Source organism: Cricetulus griseus (assembly GCF_003668045.3).
Source record: "Cricetulus griseus strain 17A/GY chromosome 1 unlocalized genomic scaffold, alternate assembly CriGri-PICRH-1.0 chr1_1, whole genome shotgun sequence".
Lineage (NCBI taxonomy): Eukaryota > Metazoa > Chordata > Mammalia > Rodentia > Cricetidae > Cricetulus > Cricetulus griseus.
Window position 1 is genome coordinate 129,708,952 of NW_023276807.1, and position 25,529 is coordinate 129,734,480.

The 25,529-nt window shown below is 35.6% G+C and overlaps 1 protein-coding gene across 2 annotated transcripts in view; it reads right to left on the reverse strand.

Annotated features, from left to right (window-relative positions):
* Positions 1-855: 855 nt before the first annotated feature.
* Arap2 (ArfGAP with RhoGAP domain, ankyrin repeat and PH domain 2) overlaps positions 856-25,529 on the reverse strand; it is a 145,266-nt gene continuing 120,592 nt past the window's right edge. Inside the window, exons 27-32 of one of the 2 annotated variants that reach the window (XM_035453443.1) lie at positions 18,631-18,758; positions 13,000-13,082; positions 12,039-12,074; positions 10,692-10,755; positions 6,152-6,286; positions 856-1,371 (exon numbers count right to left, since the gene is read on the reverse strand). In XM_035453443.1, coding sequence (XP_035309334.1) covers positions 988-1,371; positions 6,152-6,286; positions 10,692-10,755; positions 12,039-12,074; positions 13,000-13,082; positions 18,631-18,758 — 830 coding nt within the window. In that variant the 3' untranslated portion in view covers positions 856-987. The remainder of the gene's footprint in view (positions 1,372-6,151; positions 6,287-10,691; positions 10,756-12,038; positions 12,075-12,999; positions 13,083-18,630; positions 18,759-25,529) is intronic. The other variant, XM_035453442.1, reaches the window with a different exon arrangement.

Here is a 25,529-nt window from a genome sequence, read left to right on the forward strand (position 1 = left end):
ATTGCACACTTCCAGTTGATACTGAGAATGCAGAAGTAAGCATTATAATGTTACCTTAAAAATGAAACAACAGCAGCAATAAGAAACAGAATAAAGGGAAAATAGCAAAAGTTCCCAAGGTGATGAATTTTGCTCGTACCAAAAATACAGTTGGGAGCCCTAAAGAATTGCCTGCATACAGCAACTGTACAAATGACATCTGTGCTGGGCCCTTGCACACACTATTCAGTACAATGCCACTTCTTCTGAGCAGATACTGACAAACAGCTCTGGTGTGCGGAATATTTCTTGGGGTTTGTCTACTGACACCATAAGTGACAGTGGCCACTGACAAGGGCTGGCTAGATATTATTGTTGAAAACACTCAAGACACTGAGATTTCTTTTTCATAACTAGCAGTGTCTCCTTAACATGTTTGTTTCTTGGTGAATTAGAATAAATGTTAGGTCGCCTCTATGGGTATGAGAATATTTTTTAACTTCTTGCTTTTCTTCCCAATGTTTTTTGAACAGCCACTATATCTTTCCCGTTTTGAACTCATTTCCCTTTCTCTTCCCTAAGATGGATTCTATGTAAACCTAAAAACACATGACAACTTAATATACAAGCCTTCTCAAAGTGCAAAATATGATACAATTTCATAGGCTTCATGTACACACTGCATTTTATACACTACAGTACAGATTTCTGCTCATAAATTATCCCCACTTACACATCTACTTTCAAAGATCTGGCCACTTACAGTAATCCAAAGACTTATCACAGTTAATACAATTGAACTTTACAAGTTTCCAGAGCAAAATAAAGTTGATCTTATATCGAACCACATATATACATATTTTAAAATGTTCGTTAAATGCTTAATTAGATAAACAAATTTCTTAAATACAGACAAATATGTCTAGACAGAGGAATTCAAGAATTACAGTTTGATTTCTGGTTTGCACATGTTGTACACAATGTTAAAAAAATAACTCATGTGATGATTTATTTTATTTCTTTCTGTGATGTCTGTTCATCCAGTAACTCTTTTGGAAGGGTTCTTGATCTCTGCAGAACCACACTAAGTTCCTCGATGACTTTTGATGGAAGCTTATGATCGGCATCTAAAGTAGTCTTGCTGTTCCTGTCCTCAGTCTTCTTCAGTGTCTTAAGGCCTTTATAGCCCTTAGGTAGGCTGTGTGGGACCTCTGCCTCTGTGTCCTCCAAGCAGTTGAAACTTCGATGTTTCCTGGCACGATTTTGAAGTTTATCATCTTTGTGCTCCAAGCAGTGGGCTATGATGGAGGCTCTGTCTCTCAAGCTAGGGTCCATGAAGTCTCGATCATGCTTTTCACCCAGCCACAGCTTTTCAAGTTCTGCTCTTGCACTCTAAAAGCAGTGGAAAATCAAATATGTCACAGTGAAACAATAATTGAAACAACTGATATTTAGAAAATACACCAAGCAAACAGTTGATACTTCCTGTTCTATAGTTATTGCTTTTTGATGATGCATTCTCTAATTTTACTTTGCCCTAAGCAGACTGCATTTTTTTCTTTTTAATACTCTCTCAAAAATTTTACTATAAAAAACTGTTTTTAAATTTAAATATATTTTCTTCATATTCTTCTTCCCCACGTTCATGCAGATCCTCTCCTCCTCCCAGCCAATTTATGTTATTTTTTATCAAAAAGCAAACCAAAAAAACAACATAACAACCAACACCTAAAACCTAGAGAACAAAATACAACACCTAGAAATGAAACAGAACTAATATCATACTATAATCAAATAAACACACACACACACATATATATATATATACATATATATATAAATTATGAAGTTTATTGTATGTTGGTCAACTACTACTAGACATTCGTTGGCCAACTACTCTGCCACAGAGTGGTTGAGATACACAGTGTCATTCCATTGAAGAAAAGTGATTTTTCCCTCTTACAGCAGCTAGAAATGACAGTTCTATTACTGATCTTTGATGTCTGGATTTATGCCCATGTCTCAGAGCTATAGTCCCTAATTTCAGAGTCACAATATAAGTCAGCATAATAAAGAAATTGGGAAGCTGTGTTGCACAGAAATTTGTTCAACTTGTTTTCCTGGTTTACTTTTTCCTCAACATGTTTAATCAGTGGAGGTTTTCCCCATATAACACTTGTTCTGATTTCCCAGTCAACTTTTAAAGTTACTGGAATATGGTGCTTGTGAGTGTTAAAACCCACTTTTGTATCAGTATGTAAGAGTGCAAATTTACTTAAGTATACAGAAAGGATTGGCAGGTCCAAGAAGTAAACTGTCAATCACCTGCAATGAATAAAGGGTGGATTCTGAAAGGTAGAATGTGTGATATGTATTGGCTGGGAAATATATATCTGAGGGAAATTGCCTCAGGTTCTCAGAGTATTATAATCCAGTAAGTGTAGGATACAGCTCTTTCTACCTACTTATCTATCTGTCTGTCTGCCTATCTATCTATCATCTATCTTCATCTATCATCTATCTTTTTCTATCTATATCATCTATTATCTATCTATTCATCCCATCCATCATCTATCTCACAGTGATGATTCTTACTATCTTTCAACTATCAAACAGCAAAAACACCAAACCAAACAAAACCAAACTAACAAACAAACAAAAATTCCTTTGGCTTTCTTGATGCATAATTTAAGGGTCAAGTATTCAAGGAATATGACAGATAGCATTAGTGGTATATAATTGTGTTTGAAGGCAGGAACATGTGGTGGAAGTAACATGTTAATAATGAAATAATGGGAAAGTAAGAATAGGAGATCATATGTACTTTACATAACTCATAGGATATGTGCCATGTGTGCCCTGCATGCTGCAAGGAAAGAAAGACATGAGGAAAAGGGTGGTGTCGTGCTGGCGTTAAATGATGAGGTCATTATTTCAAAAGAGAGATGGAGGTGGCAAAGGCAGCCAGGAGAGAATGTGGCCCATTCTCTGCATTGCCTTGGTTTAATAGAAATGGAGCTCTTCCCCCAGTTTCAGATAGCAGCACCCCCTGTCACAGTCAGAGCAGTAGATGGGGAACACTTCTCAGAGCAAATCCTTCACATGCTTTAGTCTGGTTCTCACAGATTTCCCCATGAATTCGGACATGGGGTTACCGGCATCATCTAATGATGCCAAAACATAATGTGACCAACATATACAAATATGAGTGTGGGAAAATCCTAAATGACTTCTCTTGATGAACTTCTGCATAAATGAATAATCTCCATGTTATAAAATGGATAGTCATGAAGTTTAAGTCCTGAAATATAAGGTGCACAAACAAAAACCCAAGAATCAAGCAGTTTGCACAGAAATACTTAGGTGGGTAGAACGGGATGTTAGGCTGGCCTGTGAGTTCTTTTCCATCACATCAAATGGCCACAGGATGAAGACAGGGAGACAGACTGGAATTCTAATTTGCCATTGTTTTGTTGTTGTTTTAAGTGAGTCATTTTTCTTCAATACTTTTTATTTTACAGGTGCTTAAAGATCTTTTTTCTTTTGAGACAAGCTCTTGCTAGGCTGCCCACATTAGCCTATAACTCTGGGCCCAAGTCTCCTACACAACACTTTGAGTAGCTTGAAATACAGGTCCACACTACCTGCCCAACTATGTATACAGTATTGGTATTGGAATGAATGAATTATCCCATTGTGTTCTCCATGCTCCTTATGACTCAACATGTATTAGCTGCAAGGCACACATCATTCTAGTAAATCCTTAGTTACCATTGATAATCCTGCAAAGAAGGGACTACTAGTTCCATATGGGGAAAAGAACTGAGGACCCAGAGTTTAGGAAGTAGTTAAAAATTTTATGGGAAGCGGGTGTGCCACAGGTATTATCAAGATTATCAAGATTATAAAATCTCAAGTATTTCATTTGCCTCTTCCTATTAAGTTTCCACTGCCAACAATTTTCATTTCCAGATTTCTTCAGTTATCCTACTGGTAATTTACCAATTTAATGTTAGTCATCTCCAGGAAGCCTTTCCTGTCTAGATCAGGCACTCATACAACTTCCTTCCAATAAAATGTATAAAAATCAAGTCAGCATATACCAGAATGCCAACAACTACATTGAAAAGCAACATTCCTTGACTAAGTGTCATGATATAACTATATTATTTCTTAGAAATGCACTCTACATGGTAATTTTAAATCATATCCATTTTAAAAACAAATGTAAGAAATCTTTAGGAATTTTATAATTATTTCTCTTATATAACTACATTTATCTAATTCTATAATAAAATTCTTAATGATTCATGAGAAAAATTTTGTTTTTAATAAATCTTGCCTTTATATCCTTTAAAGTAAGTTTTAGTGTTTTTAAAGCATGGGAATATTTAAAAAAAATCTCTGCCGAAAATTTACAAAAATTTTGGGTTATTTTAATGACTCAATACATTTTTTAGCAATTAATATTTCATAGAATTATTATAAGAACCTTTAACACTTCTTCCCAGTTTTAGTTCATCTGGTTTTTCATTTTTTTTTAATCCTAGGCATGTTAAAAAATCATACTTAAAATTGTGGTTTGAAGATTAGGAAATACGTTGTAGATTTATTTATCTCTACCTGATACTGATTAATGTATTATTATCTTGAAATTTTACTCTTTATTTGTTCCTCTACTGGTCACAGGACAGTGTCAGGAGATGCTGTGGTCACTGAAAGGCAAATACCCATTGTATAAAGGCTTCATTGGATCAAGTTGTGATTCTCTGGCCCACGTGCCTATGTGAGGCAACTTTTAGAATTAAGATTCTTGTTTGGCTAAGGAGCCCACAGTCCTGCAAAGTGGGCTACTCTCAATGTGTAGGTGCAGAATGGACAGAGGTGCAGTCCTAGTTTCTTTTTTAAAAATATTTAAATTAAAAACAAGCTTGTTTTGCATGTCAATCCCAGTTCCCTCACCCTCCCCTCCTCCCCTGAGCTCCACCAGCCCCCAATCCCTTTCTACTTTCTACTCCCCAGGGAAGGTGAGGCCTTCTATGGGGAATCTTCAAAGTCTGTTATATCATTTGCATCAGGGCCTAGGCCCTTCCCTGTGTATCTAGGCTGACAGAGTATCTCTCTATGTTGAATGGGCTCCCAAAGTCCATTCCTTTACTAGGGATAAATACTGATCCACTACCAGAGGCCCTATAGATTGCCCAGACCTCCAAACTGACATCTACAAATTACAGAAAACCTACAAACTCATAGAAATTGAACAACATGAAATTGCCCCATTTCTGGGTCAAGGAAGAAATAATAATAATAATAATAAAAAACAGAAAAGAAAAGAAAAGAAATTAAAGCAGTCCTCATTTCTTAGAGACAAATTTTCCTCTTATTACATGAGTTATATAAGATCACACAGACCAACATTCAAGTACACCCTGGCACAAGCAAAACATGTATAAGATATGTTACCACAGAGTTTACAAAGAATGATTCAAACAGCTTAGCCCAAATTAAAGTCCAAAGAATATATAATCTATAACACCTTTTACATAGGTTGTTTTTATTTGTTTCTTAATTGTTGTCTTTGAAAAATTCAGTTCAGGTACTATGCCAGGGTCATTCCCAAAATGACTTCATGTCCCAATTGACAGTAATTGTGTTCTTCCATGCCATTAGATGGCAAAGGGGAAAAAACAGTCCCTTTTCTGAAAAATGTCAAATCCTTTATGTTGATATTCAGAGGTTATCTTGTGGTTCCTCTAAAACATTCCAGGTCTCCGAGTCTGTTTTGTGATTGTGACACTAGACTTGGGTATCTGTGACATGTTATGGGCATTTTTTGCTCCGTATTCACTCAAAGGCTATTGTAAGTAATCTTGTGAAATTGATTTGAGACTGACTTTGCAACCAGGGTTTCCAGATAAATACATAAAATTGCTTGGCTACTTGAGAGACCGTGGTACCATGTATATGTAATGCATAGTCAATGGTATTAAAACAAGCGGCAGAGGATTACCGACACAGTTCTCTTCATGAACTATGGACATTATTGAGCTGTGCAAAGTGATTACTGCTATGCTTCTGAAGCCAATGAGGTAATTAATCTACTCAGTCATGTTAAGTCATAGGAAAAATAAACGGTGGAGGTTACAATAAGAACAACAAACTTATAACCAACCTCAATGTTCTTCCGGGCCTGGGTTGCATTTCTCTCATGTTGGATGGGAATCAGAGGTAAGCCTCCAATCTTGGGATTTTTGGTTATTGAACGTTTTCTTTCTTTTCCAGCTGGTGGCCATATATCATTCTCATGCTGTGGAAACACAGTTTAGTGCCATTGGTGTGTGATTTCATTATGTGCTACTCCACATTAGTCACTTGGCTCCCCAACATATCCTCACCAAATAATCTACTTTCTGTGAGAATGCCATTTGTAATTACTTCGACATTGACTCTGGCAGGCACATGGCTCCAGGATGTGAAAGTCTTAAGTGAACTGAGCTTTGAGGTCTCAGTTCAATTTCTATGTTTCAAACATATGCCTTCGGTACTACTTATCAAACCAAATGGTAGAAAATATGGGAGGAAAATGGCAAGTCTCTTTGTAAAACAGAAATAATGTACTTGTCTGTATTTTCTAGCCTCTGTAATCGAAGTAACAAACATTTATTTCCTGCTTATATCACAGATGATTTTTAATATGAAAATAATTTGATCTTATATATCCCAAACTGACGTAAGGCATGGATATCTGAAAAAAAAATTGGCCCTATTTTGTAACCTTTTGAAAAATAGTGCTTTTTCATCTAATTGAATTTCAAAGAAATGTTACCCTTTACACACACATTTATAGTGAAAATCACTCTATAACAGAAAGAGTGGTGCATTTGTCCTCAAATTATTGGCTGAATTCTAGTTCACTAAACTATCACAGCCATGCCCAGAAGAAACTTAATTTTGCAATGGGGGAATAAGTGCCCACAGGTAAAACTGTAAACTCTGAGTACTTAATCCTTGAAATACACATATAAAACATTATTTTAAAAATTGTTCTATTTCCTAGGGTAGATTAGAAATAGGGGAAGGCAAATTGATTTTCAGACAGCAATCTACTAAAGAAACAAACAGTAAATACCAAACTAAAATGAGTGCAGAGATATTTGATGAAATAAAAATGGTAATTATATGTGACTAAAACCCCACTCTTTATATTATTCAAATTCTAAGATACATCAGCAAATTTTTATATGAGTACTTAGGATTTTAGCAAATAATTCATTTCCAGAAATGCTGACAGTGTGTCCATTATATGGTACTGCTAATTCATAATGAGGGGCATATTTTGTCTTTACCAGTATACATACATTCATTTAATCCTCAAGAATTCCACAGCAAAAGTCCTATTGTCAGACTTGATAAATATCCCTTAAAATTATGGAAGCATTTATCTCAATCCATACAAGCTATAATGATAGATCACTGAAAAAGTTTCAAACTTCATTATATTATTTTTATGTCATGGCTCCAAACAAGTTTAAAATACATTTGATGCTTTATAATTGGAATATTCTCAACAAATAAAGCTGACAGAAATTAGACTGAGCAGAATCTCAATAATTTTGTAAATTATGCCTGCAAATTCCTGAGGTAAATGGATATGCTATGTATATAGGGGAGTTGTTCCTTGTCTAAGTGAAAGTTTTCATCTGACATTGTAAGATATTATTAAGTGATTCCAGAATTCACATAACATTATCTAGCTGGGGATTGTACCCTGGTCATCTGCTTCTAACTTTCTTGCCTATCATCTGAGGAAAAAAAAAAAAAAACTACCACTTTCTCTGATGTATAATGACTTTGAGTAATGATGAACAACAGTGCTTTCTTGTGTCTCTCCATGGCCGATATGACTCTTCTAGTTACTGGGTTATTTCTGTTGGCAAATGTGAAAAAATATACCCTATCCCATCTTACAGTCAATTCAATTGAAATCATAGCATTGGCCTCATACCCTATCTATTCACACTAGTCGTGAACTCATTATCTCTACCTGTGTTTTTCTTGTCATTCCTTCTTACACCTTCTATTTTTTTTTCAAGTCGGCTTTACATCAAAATATGGAACACCATAGGGTTTGCTAAACAGTTATCTGTTTCTCCCTGTGTGCTTTTTTTTTTTAAATCCCATGCATTTTTACAGCTTTCAATGCAATCCAAATGCCAAATTGTCTCGCATATACATTTCAACCTCATTTGCCTAAATTTTTAAAGGCTGGTTTGCAACTCAGCATGCTCACTTGTATATCTCACAGATATCATAAATTCCATTTGATCTAACAGAACTCTTGGTTTCTGTCTATAGCTCTGGTAACATTTTATAATCATCAATTGTCTATGTCCTTAAAGTCTACTTAAATAAAGGATAAAAAATGAGAGATAACTCACAAGAAACCTACACATTGAAAAACAGGTTATCAGTGAAAGGCACACCTACTCTTGTGTTTATTTACACCCTTAAGTTTTGTATGAAGTGATAAAATTTCACTTACTTAGAAATATGAACCTATTATAATAGCATTATTCCAAATGCAGCAAATTTTCCATAATTTTTGAAACTGAAAATCATGAAGTATTCAAACTTCAAAGAATAGCAAAGTTACAGTTTACTAATTTTGTACTTAAGGATTGAGCTATTCTGACTCACTAGGAGGCTTTGCAGTGGTGTACAGCAAGAAGATGCCAATTTCATGGACATGGTGCCCCATATACAGTGCTTATCTTTAGTATAAAACATGACATCTCAGGAAACAGAAGAACAACAACAAAAAATAAAACCTACTTAAAGAGAAGAAATAAAAGTCTTCTTAGAAGCAAATGCAAAATTAGGGTCTTCTTTAATTTCTACTACTTTCAAATGTAATAGCCCATGGAATTAAAGAAAAAAAAACCTCATTTTATCTCAAAAATATTCATCAATCTTTATGTTTTGCACATTGCCTCCACCAAGCCTGGGTAGATATCTTCCACACAGATATGCTTCTACCTTTGACTCTATAGTGTTGTCTCAACAATTTTTTTCTAATTAAAAATACTGCAATTATATCTTTCCTTGTTTCAAGCTCTCAACGGGGATCTCACCCCTTCCTTGTCTCATATCTTCCCTTAGTGAGAGTTTTAAGATACTTGTGAAATGAACAGACTCTGGTGCCACCTCAAGCCTTGGAGATGTTGGTCCCTTCCACAGAACACCACCATCCAATACCCGGATCATTTACATGAACTTCATCTTACCTATGAGCTTTGCAGAAATCCATTCCATGAGACCTACTCTCAACCTCTGCCTTATTTACACCACCTCCTTTCCCAATACATGATGTTTGTTTCATTTTGTCCCACTTTTCATTTCAGATCTGATCAATTGCCTACTTATTTTAGTCATTGTTTTCATATTTTGTAAACTCTAAGTATATATTTTGGAAAGCACAATAGGCTCCATGAAGCAGATACACATGTGAGCCAAATAAGGAAGCGTTGTTCTTCCTAAGTTTATACTGTAACAGAAAAGGCACAAACAAAACAACTAATTACACATATGCTCTTAATTAGTGCTACAATGGGGAAGTACTATTTAGTGCTCGACTGTCAACATGAAGGTCTATTGACTCCAAGTCTGAAAACAAAAACATCAGTTTAATTGTGCTGTAAACAGATAATTGTATCAGCTTTTGACTATATGTTTCCAATTTTAAACAAAATACTTCATGTTTAGTTTTGGTTTTTAAGTACAGTAGAGATAATCTGAATTTTCAAACTGAAGAAATGACTCGTGTTAACAATTCACCCTTTTTCCCCTACAAATGCAGTAGATAGGTGATAAAGCAAAAGAAGTTAAAGCGGCATCTATAGTCATCAATGAAAAAGTTAGGAAATTAAATCACAGAGAAATGCTTTTCAAAACAAATAAGCACTCAATTTGGGAGTGAGCTAATGTATTCATTGTAAGAAATATGAAAAGATCTGAACAGCAATAGTGACACCTTATTCATTAGCCATGCATTCCAGGGCTCTGTGAGAAGCAGTGTTGCTAATTCAGCTAGAAAAGGTTAAAAAAGAAACCAATTCAATTAACAGGCCTTTGTCAAAGAATGTTTCTTCAAGTGGAAGACTAAGTGTGAAGCTGGGTCTATGACTCTCAGTGAACTCTGAGAGGTGTACACTATTTAAATGAACAGTTGCAAGAAAACCCAGGTTCTAGTATGCAACATAAGGGGTACAAAACTTTATTCTGACAAAGTATTTACCATAGAACAGGTATCAAAGAAATGTACTTTCCTAGCCTTGCTTCTGCAATCACTAAGGAGAAAGGATGAGAGGTGAAGGCAAAGTGCATACTTCTGTATGAAGATCTGTATGCCATTGCAGAGCAGTGAGAGCTCAGACAAGGCTACTATCTGGACCTATTTTATAGCTCTCGCACCACACCCCCACTAAACTTAAGAACAGTGCATTGGAGGAACAAGAAGTGTGGGCAGTCACAATAGTCTCTTCTCTCAAAGAGCAATGGAAAATACAGATTTTCGTATATTTAAGAATACGTTCAAGTGAAAGTGTGTCAATTGTATACTCTACAAACAAAAACTCAATGAAAATTACAAGCACATTAGCATTTCCTTTAACCACATCTTACAGCAGATTAGATGCTCACAATGCATATCATACCTGGGCAATAAAGATACTGGCCATCCACTCCATCTGGGCTTGTAAACTGTCACAACACAGGTGCCTACAAAACAAGGTTTATATAATAAATACTTGCAAACAACAATAGCTCTTCCCTACAGTGGTTAGTAATTTTATAGTCAGAAATATTTCTGAACTCTTCCAAACTTGTGGTTTGATGAAATCAAACTCAGACTATGTCAGTAGAAGTGGTTCCAGTCATCTGGGAAGTAAATCTCCAGTTGGCAGGAGGACAAAGATCAACAACATTTTGGGAAGGTGAAGTCAGTGTCATTTGGTATTTTCGGGCATGTGGTAGTAAAGCGTCTTTTCCCCAGAGACTCTGATTGGGACATATGTGCACATTCATGGGGTGGAGACCTGTTTTAGCAAAGGGCTTAGGCATGGTCTAATCACATAAACATTCCTACATGTCTGTTGGCACTCCACTAATGTTTTACTAAAACCCTACATAAAGCAGCTCTTGCCCCCAAGCTTTGCACAGTATGATAAGAAAGCTGGCCATGCAAACAAAGAAATAGCACAGTAAGAGAAACCAAGGGACATGTTATAGAAAAACAAAAAAGAGTAGATGCAGGTGCAGGGAGTCTGGAGGGGTTGAGAAGAGGTCCCTTTCTAAAGAGGTAAATGTTGGACCTGATGTTAGAATGAAATGGGGTTAAACATTTCTGAAGCTTGTTTTCTTTTTCATTAGTTTTGTTAAGACATTGTCTTTTTCCATCACCAGGCAAATGTGAAATCATCCTCTATGGTCACTGGAGAGAAGTCAGTGGTATTTGGGTAGAGAGCTCAGTAGGAAACTAAAGGAGAGTCACAACTGTAAGAAGCATTGTACTCTCCTTAAGCCAGGCAGACAAAAATCCCTAGACCCTAGGCATGAGGAAGTGTCCAACCTAATATAACCTGGGGACTAGCTACAAATAGGTCAGTGAGGAACAGGTTTTTGATGGCATCAGGGAGACAGGCAGAAAGGAGACAAAGTTAAAAAAATATACAAGGAGAAAACGGGCTTAAAAACAGGGCTATAGATTTTTTTTTTTTTTTTTTTAAGTTTCAACTCAGGTCTTACCTTTTAAAACCTGAACCTTAATTTTGCCTATTTGTGTCCTAAAAGCTGGATTCCAATACTATCTACTTTCTATGAAAGATGTAGTTTCTTGAAAGAGACATTTACAAGGATGTGAGATTATAATTAACTGAACTTAATGCAAGTTTTTTTTTTTTTTCTTTTTCTTCTCTGTAGTTCTGCCTGTGCCATGATGTCACTCTTTACTCAAAGTGGTTAGTTAATATTATGGAAAATCTAAAAGCTGCCAGTCAACTTACCAGTGGTGTTTTTCAGAATATGCGGTCAATCCCCAACTGCAACAAAGAAACACAATATGTTAAACACATTCCTGCCATTGTCGTACCTCATGATGTGAGACAGCTAGAGAAGGCCCCCTAACAGAATTCAGCCAATGAATTGAGCCTCTGAAACTTAATCATGAATGTTTTTATTTGATGCACTAATAAACTTTTATACTATCCTAAGTAGTTTGTCTTGGGCATTTTTTTATTGCAAAACATATGGTGAATATACTAGGGATAAATATCTATAAAACAGCTGAAATCAGGTGAATGTATGTGTGCCTGTGTAATACTCGTACCTGTCTGAAGCTTAAAAAATAAATATGGACATAAAAGTAAAAGAACAAATCAGTAATCATATCTGAGAACCACAGGTCATTATAGAGTTTACTAGAATAATATAACAGTATTATTTAGCTAATGAAAGTGACTGTGAAAACAAATTATGGTATAAATTAAATGCTGTGTTCATCAAATATTTAAATGACATACTACTTAAGAGGGTCCATGTTCTTAGAGAAAATTCAAAAGCCAGAATCAACATTCTAAAAGTGAAGCATCAGAAAGCTGGAGAGCAGTGTGTGATTTCTTTTATTTAGTGTGCTTGGATCATTCATCCCTACATCACAGATACTGCTGTGTCCTGTAAATATTGGGAGGCCAAGGAATTCTGTTCTGGAAGTTGCTGCTGTCTCCCTAGGATTTCCCTACTCATACAGGGCAGAGGGCAGTCTGTAGATTAACCTTTTCCACGGTGGGAATATCATGCCTCTCATATACTCACACAGCCACTCAGTCCACCCAAGGATCCCAGGTACAGATGAAGGTGTTCTTGATTTACAGATGTTAAACTAACACCACCCATCCCTAAGCCCTCAGCAGACTTCATTCCTGTTTTGTTTTGTTTCTCTCTCACCCCTTTCCTTTCAGCCGTTACCTGGTTGGGGGCTTCATTTTCTTTTTCACACCAAGGTAAAACTTCATCAAGCTTAGAGAAAACATCTTGTCATGTTTGCTGCTCTGTAAGGGAAGAAAGTATCACATGGAATTAAGTAGATTTTAACATTTCTGTAGAATATTAATGAATGCATTTGGAATTCTTTATTTTGTTTCATGTTTTTCATCATACTACAAGTTCTAGCAAATAAAGTCTGACCTGATCATAATGTGAACAAATAAATAAATTTAAGTAGAAAATGTATTACATCATAATTGACACAAATACAGGGTCTAGATGTCAGGTTGCTTTGGGTTCGATTGTATCATTGAATAAAAAAAGGAACTTTATAAATTATGGATTTTACGATTAGGGCAAACAGACTATGTGCACGCAGGGGCACATAGTAAATGATTCTAAGTATTTACATTGATGAAAATTATCAAGAATAATTTGTTAAAATGCATTCTAAAAGGAATTTATGTTTCTCTGGATCATTTTCATGTTCTCCACACCCTGTGATTCAGTAAATGTTCAAAGGATGTTGCAGAAGGAAAATAATAGCAAGAGTAAGTGGGAGACAGAAGGAAACATCATCTTCTAGATACAACTGGACTGACTCATGTATGAACTCAGTGACAGCACAAGCAGGACCTGCATAGGTACAAACCATACAAAAGTCTAGCCTTCAGAAAGCGAAGTGGATATAGGGCTCAACCTCTAGCAAAGAATCTATTTGCAACTGATACCTTCTGAGAAAGGAAGTATCATTTTTTCCAATGAAATATCCTTTTTCTTTTTTTTCCCCATAGTGATTTTTATCCCCTCCTCTGCTTTTAAGCATGTTTTGCTGTTTAATTTAGAACATTTTTTGTATGTTGTTATTTCTGTTTTATCTATTTGGTAAGGAATTAACATGAAGCTGGGTCAAGAATCAACATAATACATAAAATTTTTGAATAAATAGATATTTTCAAAATGAAAACCAAGGCCCATAGCTGCTTGTATATATTTAAAACATGACATTTTTCCTACAGGCCTAAAGGTTGCATCATGTTCTAATTTAAACTAGATTTTTAAAAATTCATATGTCCTATTGTTTATCTGTGGAAACCAATAATTCATTTTATAAAAGTAATAAACATAGAAATAATTTATCATGAATCATTCTCCATATCCTAAAACAATTTCAAAGAAATGGTTTTAAACTGATAGGAAGAGATGATTCATAAATAAGAACAAGGAGTTTGAGATCAGAGAAACCGAGTTTAGATCTGGTTTGCCTCTTGTAATTTTGTGATTTTTCACTATTTCTCTTTTTAAATTGAGAAAATAAAATTACTCATCAACTGGATTGAGGACTGAGAAAAGTAAATGTGTAACCAGAGTGTTATTGTGAAAGGTTATTGTAATGGTTCAACAGCAACAAAAATGCCTATGAAGCTTAGTCTAGTAATTGGCATAAAATGAGCTCACAGGAAGTAGCTACTTCTGTAAACATAGAGATTACAGCCTTGTGCAACTTTCCAATATAGCTAATTGCCAGGATGCCAGGAAAATGCATCAAAACCCAAATATCTAGTTCGTTATGTGTTATATTCTAAAGTGTCACTGTGATGTTATTTCTTTACCACCAAACTTGTAAACTGAAAGGTGGGAGCTATGTTTATAAAGTTAAAAGTTTATTTCAGGAGAATTCAGAGGAATTACTTAACAGGAAAAGCAACAAAGAAGGAAATGAGGACTTATGCCTGGATGACAAGTGGCCTGTGACAATATAATTACAATTCTAATTACAATATAATTAGAAATCAATATCAGTAAGGTTAAATCAATTTTTATCAGTGACATTCTATAGTTTCCATCTTAGCTTCTATTTCTTGTTTAAGACCTTTAAAAAGACCTTGACATATTTTCTCTTCTTAATGCAACTGAGGACTGATTTTTGATATTGGTCTTATGACTTGCTAACCTGTTGAATTTCAATGAACAAACATTTAACAACATTGAATGTCTTTTGTGTGATCATGAGGTATGGCAGATAAGGACTCATCTATAGGCTCTACTTAAGAAGGACAGGGCTGGCCACTATGCCTGTGTGCTATAAGGTTACCTTTGTGAGAGGTTAAAACAAACTACAACTTAGGCTAACTTCTTATCCCGCATTTTAGTTGGCTAATCCCTGGTACACAATACCATGCTTGGCTACAAGGTAGAGTGGAAGGCAGCAATTCCAATGGCTTGGAATTGAGGGCATTTGCATGTCTTAGAATGCCCATATCCAATGTTGCTTCTCTTTACTTATCTAGGACATTGGTAAGTCCAAGACTGCCTGAATTTTAAAGACTTCCTGACTGCAGATAAAGAGTATAAAATAATGAAATTCCCAATGCCACTCCTGGCATGCAAGCGTATCACTTTATACCATCCTAATGTCATAAATAGGGAGGTAAAGAAATCTCTTGTGTGTTTTAACATTTAAACTTAACATACATAACAAGGAACTGCAAAAGTCCCAATGGAAAATTCTATAAAAGTAAATCTCAATTGGCATACCTACCCCCCCCCTCTCTGGTATGTCTAATTTCTGGAGAATGCCTCCAAAAGTTCAGTAGACTAAACTTTTATGAAATCTACAATGTGTTGCTTGAGTTACTATATTTCAAAGTGAAGTCATTAAGTAAGTCAATTAAATAAGTGAGTGTCAAAATTATTCCTAGGGCTAAAAGGAATCTGCTTATTAGTTCAAGCAACTGCTAAAGATATCCCCACTTACTCATTTGCATTTTTACCTTTGCTTACCCATTTTTTCACGCCATTAACAGTGTAATGGCAATATTCTTTGAAACCTTTCACCTTTTATGTAAATCCATCTGATCATATTTTAATTAACATTTTCTGTGCATGGAAAACCTGTGAAAACAAAATCTATCTTCCCTTGTGTATTGCCCTAATTTGTTGTTAATGAACATTCATAAATTATTTCTAATTAACAGTTGCTTTAAATATACTTCTCAGTTTATAATTTCTACTTCCTTCTCAGGAAATAATTTTCTAAATGTATAAAATGCACATATATTAGTGAAAACTGTTCTAAAGCCAAATCTATAATCATATAGATAAAAGGATTTTACTATAGATTATTTAATGTGCATAATGACATAATAATCAATATTAAGAGACCCGTGCTATGAAAAAAATAAGGAGCAAAGTAAAATCATAAGGTGAAAACAATAGCAGTTTGAGTTTAAAGGAAAAAATCCTCATCTGCTGTCCTTGATTGCAGAGTAAGGCATGAGCTGAATGGAATTATTTTGGTGGGATAAATAGATTTTAAACATTTAGTAATCATACTATATTCTATAACTGTGGTCACTATGGTTTAAAATCCTGGGTGCTTATGAAATATTGGAAATGACCCTGCATGTCTGTCTGTCTACTGTGTGTGCTGCAGGGCACCCACCTATATCAGATAAGGGCATATGACTACCTAGGACTAGAGATACTGATGCTTGTAATGCTGGTGGTGGAAATAAAATTTAAGTTCAATGTAAAAGTGGTCAGTGCTCTAACTATTAAGCCATCTCTCCAACCCCTGTATGGGCACATTTAAGCATACATGGTACTATCTGGATGAAAAGGTCCAACCATCTTTTTGCTGCCATACAATAGCCACACCAGTGTTATTTTGGAATAGTGTGGCTACATGGCTATTCCTTCATGAAATTAATACCAAAGGATTAGTTGTTTTATGGGCCTTCTTCTGGTGTACAGTAGAAAGAGTCAGGGCCTTGATTAGACAAAAATACTCAAATTGATTATGAAAAGCCCTAGGTGATATCTAACTGAAAACATGTTATAAGTATGGGAGACCAATGATCAAGTAAATCAGAAAAAGGGTAGAGGCTCATTACAGAAAAGTAGGAAGGGTAAATGAGGTTATGTTTTACATCACTAAAATAACTAATTGTAAAGTCTAGCTTTAATTTTCACAAATGCAGATCTTAGATTTAAAAACGTTAAAAACATATAACTCAAAACGTGAAGGTAACTTATTTCTAAAAAGTGTAGTTTTCCTCAGCAGAGATAGCAGAACCACAACACCAAACAGCAAACGAGCGATAGTCAGTCTCCCTTTTGAGTATGTCAGGCAGAATGAGGACATGGTCAATGCTTCTCCCTAGCAAATACTCCATCTCCTTTCTGCCTGCTGGGAAGTTTGTGGCTATTTTATTTCCCAGGCCAAGTAAACCCTTTTGGGGTTCTTTCACCATAGAGTGAACAGAATGGTTTGGCATATGATTCTATGTTGATTGTTGTGCTTCTTTTGTTCATCTATATTGTGTCATCTACTAGAAATCTCATAAGTAATATTCTATCTATCCATACATTATTCTCCTGTTTATGGACACATCTGTAAACGAAGTTGCCAACAAACATTCATTTACAAGAGCTTGGGGGTTATAATTGGCAGGTGGATGAATAACTTTATTTTGAAACTGTTAAGGAACCCTACATAATACTGTGAGTTTACCTTTCCAGTAACTGTTTATGAGCCCTCCAGTTACCCTAAATCCCTCTTCAAACTGGAGTTGTCACTCACAATTTTCATCAAAACAAATGTTTTTTAAAATGGTATACTAATGATGACTACTAACATTGAACACTTGCTTTAGTGACTCACAAGTCATTTCCATACCTTCCTTCATATAGTATCCGCTCAATCCTATTCTCAGATGTCTACTGGGATGTCTTTTTGTTGATATGGAATGGTTCATAATATCCTGGGATGAAACATTTGTTTTCTGATAGACATTTTGAATAAATTTGCTCATTCTGCAACTTACCTAATCCTACTCTTAGGGGCATCTTTATAAGCATACTGTTATGATAATATATATTTATAAATGTTTCACATGTCAAAAATACTTATATACATACTCTCGTTTAAACATTAATGCCATTGCTCTTTAGGACTCACATTGTAATCATCACATTCGTATAGAGGCAGAGATGCCAAGTTACATATTCACATCACTAACTCTTAGCACAGATGAGATTTTTTGATGCCAAACTCAGCATTTTATAGCTACATCATTTGTTTAAAATATTTAGTGAATTTATTTCTTCAATAAATTCAAAACTTATAAGGAATAATCTGTAGAAGCCAATAAATATGATATGGTGGTAAATTTATTCAAATGTATAGGAAGATGTTAACATTCATTACAGAATTTGAGTTTTGTCTTTTTCACTCCACTCTTCATTAAATCTCCATTAGCTCACTCAGACTCTTTTTGCCTTTAGAATATAACACACTCTCTCTTAATGAATATTGGCTATGATACTGATTTATATGATAGTTTCTGTTAACACACTTAAAGTCTCTTCAGTGATGAAGTAATTTTCTTTCAACAATAACAACAAAATCTGAAGTTCACAGAAAAGCCACAGGAAGTTCTGCACTAAGATACTGAATGTTTTGGTGATACATCTCAGAGACTTAAGGAAGACATCAGCTTACTTCAAGCATTTTTTTAAAGAGAGATGCCTGTCAGTAGTGTCAGATAAAGACATAAATACCTCCACAAAATAATAATATGCATGCTCAATTCCCACTTATCCAATTACCTTTGGATCCTTGTAAAGAAAGAGATGTCCATCTCGTAACACAATGTATCGATCCTGAAACTTATTCCCAGACAGTATTTTAGATGGTTCTTCTTTGAGTTTTAAGGCACCTTCCTTTACACTTTTCTCTGTAAAACAGAACAGACTTCTGGAACTTGGGTCCATCTTCACTTACTGGGGACACAATATAAACCATTTGTATTTTCACTCTTTAAAGATTTATTTTTATTTATTTTTATGCATGTGTCTGCTTGAATGTATGCCATATGATTGTGGGTGCCATTGGAGGCCAGCTGTGGTCCTTAAAACTTGAGTTAGAGATGGTTGTCAGCTGACCACTGTGAGTACTGAAACCTGAAATCTGAAAGCAGTAAGTTCTCTCAACCATGGAACCACTTCTCCTATCTCATATATTTAAGAAACTTGAAGATTTTGTTTAAAGGAGGAAAAATGTCATTCTTTTTAAAAAAATTACATTTATTGATAGCGGGGAATATGGAACACACATGGAGGTCAGAGGAAAACTTGCAGAATCAGTTCTCTCCTTTGTGTGAGTTCGAGAGATCAAACTCAGACCCTCATGCTTGGTGTCAATAGCCTTTAGTTCCTGAGTCATTGTAATAGCTTCAAGATCATAATTCTAAATGTTGGCTGCATGTTGACAAAATTATATTTTGGATACATGATGTTAAATAAGATATACTAACATAATAGTAAAATGAAATCCACCTATTCATATTTTCCAGTGTGGCTTCTCTAGAGGTCTGGGATGCTTATATTCTTTCATAGCACAATAGTTTGTAATAACGCATAGGCAATCAGGGTAGTCATACCCCTCACTTTACACTTTCAATTTTCACTGGATTCTGGTTACTTAATCAGAAGTTGGGTTTCATAGATACTGTGGTCAAGGATATAAAAACTAGGCGTGATGCTATAAGTGTAGAAAGTGTTGCATGAAGGAAGAACAGGGAAAAGTCACTTGGAAGGAAGGAAGTACTGTGTGAATATCTACTTTCTACTGGGAAAGGGCACCTATGTCACAAAATTGCTCCAATGGAGGAAACTGCTTAGTGATAAGTGTGGGGAAATCATCTAACTCACCTTTGTTAGTGTAATAGATCTGAAGAGACAAAGCACTTTCCGAAGCACTAAGTCTCCCAGAGAATGATCCAGACATATACTAACAGGCACTACTTCATTTAGTATCTGTTTTCCTCTAATCAAATCCCAACGCCAGATTACCTTCACTGCCACACAAGCATGTCTACTTGTAGCTTAGTGAAACTTGTTTGGTTAGCACTTCAGATAAGAAAAGACTTTCCCCTAATTCTACTTTACAATTAGAAAAACACTTTTTCCCCAATGTAGATTTTTTTACTGATTATTTGGGAATTTCCCATCATGCATCCTGATTACACACACTTCCCAGTCCTCCAAGATACACTGCCCACCCTTGTAATCCACCCCTCCCCCAAAAAAAGAAGAAAAAGAAAAAAAAACTGCAAGTCCAAATTGTGTTCCCTATATACTCACTCATAGGAGCATGGTCAAAATCCCAGTAGCCTGTCCCTTAAAGAAAACTGAGTGCTTCCCTACCTGCATCCCTGTCAGAAGCCCTCATTGTGGAAAGCTATAGTTCAGCATCTTTATCACAACTTTTTAAGAGTATTCTCCAATGGTTTCCTGTCTAGGCTGTTACTTTTGGGGGATGGGGAAGGGTGTGGGTGAGAATCACATGTATAAAAACAGAGGCAAACCTTTTCTGCCCTGAAGGCAGTGTTGCTCACTACTGCAAAAAGAAACAATGTGCACATATAACATAACAGAAGATGATATACTCAAGTAGAAAAGATGTCCTAAAACTGAGTCTGAAGCACTCAGGAGGCAGAGGCAGTCGAATCTCTGTGAGTTTGAGACCAGCCTGGTCTACAAGAGCTAGTTCCAGGATAGCCTCCAAAGCCACAGAGAAACCCTGTCTCGAAAAACCAAAATCCAAAACAAACAAACAAACAAACAAACAAAAAAAAAACAAAACTGAGTCTGCTTTCAAACATATGATCCACAAACAATTTGATTCATGTTTTTAATAGAAAAATATGAATTCCCTAACTGAAGCTCCCTAAAACTAGTAAAATACATTCTATATAGCATGGCAGCAGTAGTAAGGAGGAAGACATTCTGATGGCGTATAGATTGTGCCTCGGACTAAAAACCCTCTGTTCTGATCCATTCTTGATTTCAGGGCTGTATCATGAATAATAAAAACCCAGAGACAGATATTGGGGTTCAAACTGAAAAACAGAAAAGCAGAGCAGCTGGCCACTAGGGAGCTTTAACCTCTAAGAAATCTTCAGACTGAAAGGAGAGATCCTGCCTCTGAATCCCTGACTCCTCTCACCTTATATTCCTCTCTCTGCCCAGCCATATCACTCCAGTCTCCACCTCCCTAGTGCTGGGTTTAAGGTTTGAGCTCTGTTTCTTTTTTGGACTGATTCACTCTCCTGTAGCGCTGGGTGGCCTTGGCTCACAGAGCTCCATCTGCCTCCTGAGTCCTGGGGCTAAAGGTCTGTACCACCACTGCCTGGTATCTATGGCTAATTAATGTGGTTAGCTTTGCATTCTGATCCCTGCGCAAGCTTTATTAAATCATAAACAATATATAACCACACAAGGCTGCAAAGGTTAAAGACAGACTAGAAGCTGGACTGGGTCAGGACAAATCTTAATCCTAATGCTTGCTCCACCACTTACCAGCAGATTCCCTTATGGAGTTACATAATGTTTACATGCTCTACTTTCTCCATGGGTAAAGTCCAGTTATTACTAGTGACTAACTCTCAAACTCATCAGAGGAATAAATGAAATGTTACATCCAAGAACATCATTCACAAATTCAAATGGAGAAAGGAGAGTAGGGAAAGAACATAGCCCATCATTAGCAGATAGCAAACACAGTGTCAGGACACACAATCCCATATATATGATCCTATAAGTGGCAAATGAATTGTGTCTGTAAGAAAACAAACTGGCATATTCCCAATTACACTGGGCAAATCATTTGTGAGTAATTACATTATTAAAACCAGTATATGCCTCTGCTCTTATTGAAAAATGCCATTTCCTCAAGCTGGAACATAATTTGAAAAAAAAAAATGTCTTCCTGAAGCTTTCCATGCATACTAAATGCTGAACGACATAAACAGGCACCACCTATGAGTTGTCCCTCGCTGAAAATAAGCTACAGCCAACTCATTTGAGCAACATTTGCAGGTAATGTCCAAAATATCTTCCAACTTCAAACTTACTCATTTCCCCTTTGTTGAATATCAGCTGCGGAGTACATGTGTGTTTCTTATAATATACAGAAATTGGAAATGGTGATCTATTCCATTTATTGCATAGCATTCCCACAAAGTGTATTTTACTAAAATATAGTTCTAAAAGTGAGAAGAAACCTGGGTATAGTAGCTAATTGTGTAATATCCTTCTTTCTCTCTCTCGTTCATTCTTTTTCATTACCTTATTAAGACTTACTTATCTCTAGAAAAGAGAGTTTTTTTTTCTTACTTATGTTAGCATATAATAAAAAATAAAAGTAGCATGAAGTATTTTGATATTCCACAAAAATAAACCATTTCTTAGAATACTAGATATCATCCAGTTTGATTTTGTTGAAACAGGTCTCCCTAACAATTCTAGTCATTTCTCAAACCCATGATCCTCCTGCATAAGTCTTAAAGACCTGTGGCTGCAGGTACATGCTGCCATGCCTAGAATCTATTCCCCTATCTGTTACTTGCTTGGAAATAGTATCATTCTATAATTGGATTATATATAAATAGCTAAATCATAAATAAAATAGTACTGGAACATAACTGGCTACGCTATTTGTAACAGAAAGATTTTTCCAATTTATACTAGAAGCTATAACTTCAGAAAACAAATAATTACTTTTTATGCTGTGTTTATTATTACACAGAATCACAATACACTGTTTCCAAAATATACATAGCATGACAAGTGATGCAATTTTTAAATATTAAATCAGGGTACAGTTTTCACCACACTCTTAATAAACACAATGTATAAATAGTCCTAACCCTAACCCTCCTGTGAGTTTCAAGCCCATTTCTGAGTAGAAACAGAGGAGGAGTGAATGGGGAGGCAGGGGCTTGGGAACTAGAGGAGAGGATGAAGGAGAAACTGTGAACTGGATGTAAAATAAATGAAAAAATTAATAAATAGAGAGTAGATACATAAATGTAGAAACTGTGGCTTACTATGGTTCTCTGACAAATTAAAAAAATAAACCTACAATTATACTTTAGATATAACACAGAATTCTATTTTCTATACTGAGACAAGACTAGGCAAAGAATGACATTTTTCTCCCTAGTATCTTCCTTGTTAGGGTAGATGTCAACAGTGATACAGTGAATCTAGTTTTATGTGCTTGAAAGCACTGCATAATCATTTTGACCCACAACAGTCATTCAGTGCATTCTATATTTGTAGTCCTACATTAAATAGGTTTTGGACATTTAGATTTTTTTCTTCCCTCTGGATAAAGATGATGCTTAACAATCCTTTAAATTTCCAGTTATAGATTCCCACATGAAACAGAAACCTAATAAAACTCACCAATTGGTTTCCTTCCTACAGAATCAGTCTATCAGAAACTATCAGAACATTCACAGCCTACAGTGACTACCAAGGATCATTATCATACCTCTTCAAGACAATACTTCCCCTGGAAGTGGTCTAGATTGAACCTTCAAACTTGTGTACATATGTAAATTCAGCAAGACTCCACGCAGAGTGGAATACAAGTCATTTCAACTAGATTATGATTCAAACTCCTAATTTTGCTGTGATTTTCTTTTTTTCTCAATTTTTTATTTTAAATTAGAAACAAGATTGTTTTACACGTGAATCCCAGTTCCCTGTACCTCTTCTCCTCCCCTGCCAACCCCCTAATTAACACCCAATCTATCCCATATCCTTTCTTCTCCTCAGTAAGTCTTCAGAGTCTGTCATATCCTTTGGGATAAGGCCTAGGCCCACCCCCTTGTGTCTAGGCTCAGAGAGTATCCCACTATGTGGAATGAGCTTCCAAAGTCTATTCCTATGCTAGGGATAAATACTGATCTACTACAAAAGACCCCATAGATTTCCAAGGTCTCCTCACTGACACCTACAATCAGTCCCATGCTGGTTTCCCAGCTATCAGTGTAGGAACCAATAGTTTCCTCTTGTTCAGGTCAGCTGTTTCTGTGGGTTTCACCAGCCTGGTCTTGATCAGTTCAGTTCAGTGATTAGTTGTGGGTGTCTGCTTCTACTTCCACCAGCTGCTGGATGAAGGCTATAGGATGGCATATAAGTTAGTCATCAATCTCATTATCAGGGCAGGGCATTTAAGATAGCCTCTCCTCTGTTGCTTAGATTGTTAGTTGGTGTCATCCTTGTAGATCTCCAGACATTTCCCTAGTGCCTGAGTTCTCTTTAAACCTATAATGGCTCCCTCTATTATGGTATCCCTTATCTTCCTCTCCTCTATTCTTCCACCTCAACCTTCCTGCTCCCTCAAATCCTCCCCACCCCTCCTCTTCTCCACTTCTCATTCTCTTAGCTCCCACTCCTCTCCCCCTATGCTCTCAATTTGCTGCTGTGATTTTCTTAAGTCTACTAACAGCAAAGATTTTAAATGTCCAGTGTGAATTTTCCAAAAGCTATTACAATTGGACTGCTTAAGCATCTGCTTTATACAGCAATATAAATGGACAAACACACCAGACAGACAATGTTCCATGTTTAAAGTATTTCTTCACTATTCATATCACTAAGATTTTGATTCTCTATGTAAAATTTTAATGGAGCAATTTAAAAGTTTTTTTATTAAAATATGATTCAACAATATAAAATTATTTAATCTGGAAGTTTACAGCAGGATAAATTTAAACATTGTCATAATATAGATGTAGAGACTCAGTATAAATGAAATAGAATAAAAGACAGTCTTAGAATGATAGCTATGATAAAGTCTAAATAGCAACTTAAATGAAGTTTCATTTTCTTTATCTCAGTGTTTCAACTTGTAGTCCATAAGGGAAAAATGAAACCTAAGGACTATGATTATCTTTCTTTTCAAGTTAATTAACTCATAACAACAATGCCCTTGACACCAAATGATTCTCAGACATGAAATGCTGCTCCTGAAAAAACAGGCTGAGTTTTAAGTAATGACAAGAAATATTTACTCCATATACTTGTATAAAAGTAAACCACATTATCTCATTACATTAAATGAATGAGCAGCAATTAAGTGCTTCGTGATTCTAAAATCCACTCCTCCTTATGATATCTACATTTTAAATTGTTTGGGTGAAGTAGGACACCTGAGGAAATTAAAATCCTTATAACAGAGCAAATATTGTACAATAAAGTTCCAAACTTAGAAAGTGATGGAAGCATAATTTCAAACAGATTCATATGCTCATTCCATATAATGAGAAAATCTTACAGAATCAATAAAATGAAATATAAATACATAACGAAGGAATGAATGAAAGTTTCAGAAGACACAGCCAGTGACAATGAAATAGGTCAAATAGTTAGGAAAAAAGAGACAGCAAAGGATGTTTTAGTGCAATTTCTTAAAATTGCTATAGATTGAAGTGAGAACTTACACTTGCTAAGCATGTACTGTGCCAAATTTGTTTTAAGGAGATGTTAAAGCATTAGATGTCTGTTATTTATACAAAATGTGGTTACATCCAATTGAACTTGTTATCAAAGCACTGATATCTACTTTGTCACTAAGAATTCTTAAATATATGGGCAAAAGATCTTTAATATCACTCATCCACTGCTTTTTAAGAATGACTTTTTCTTAAAGC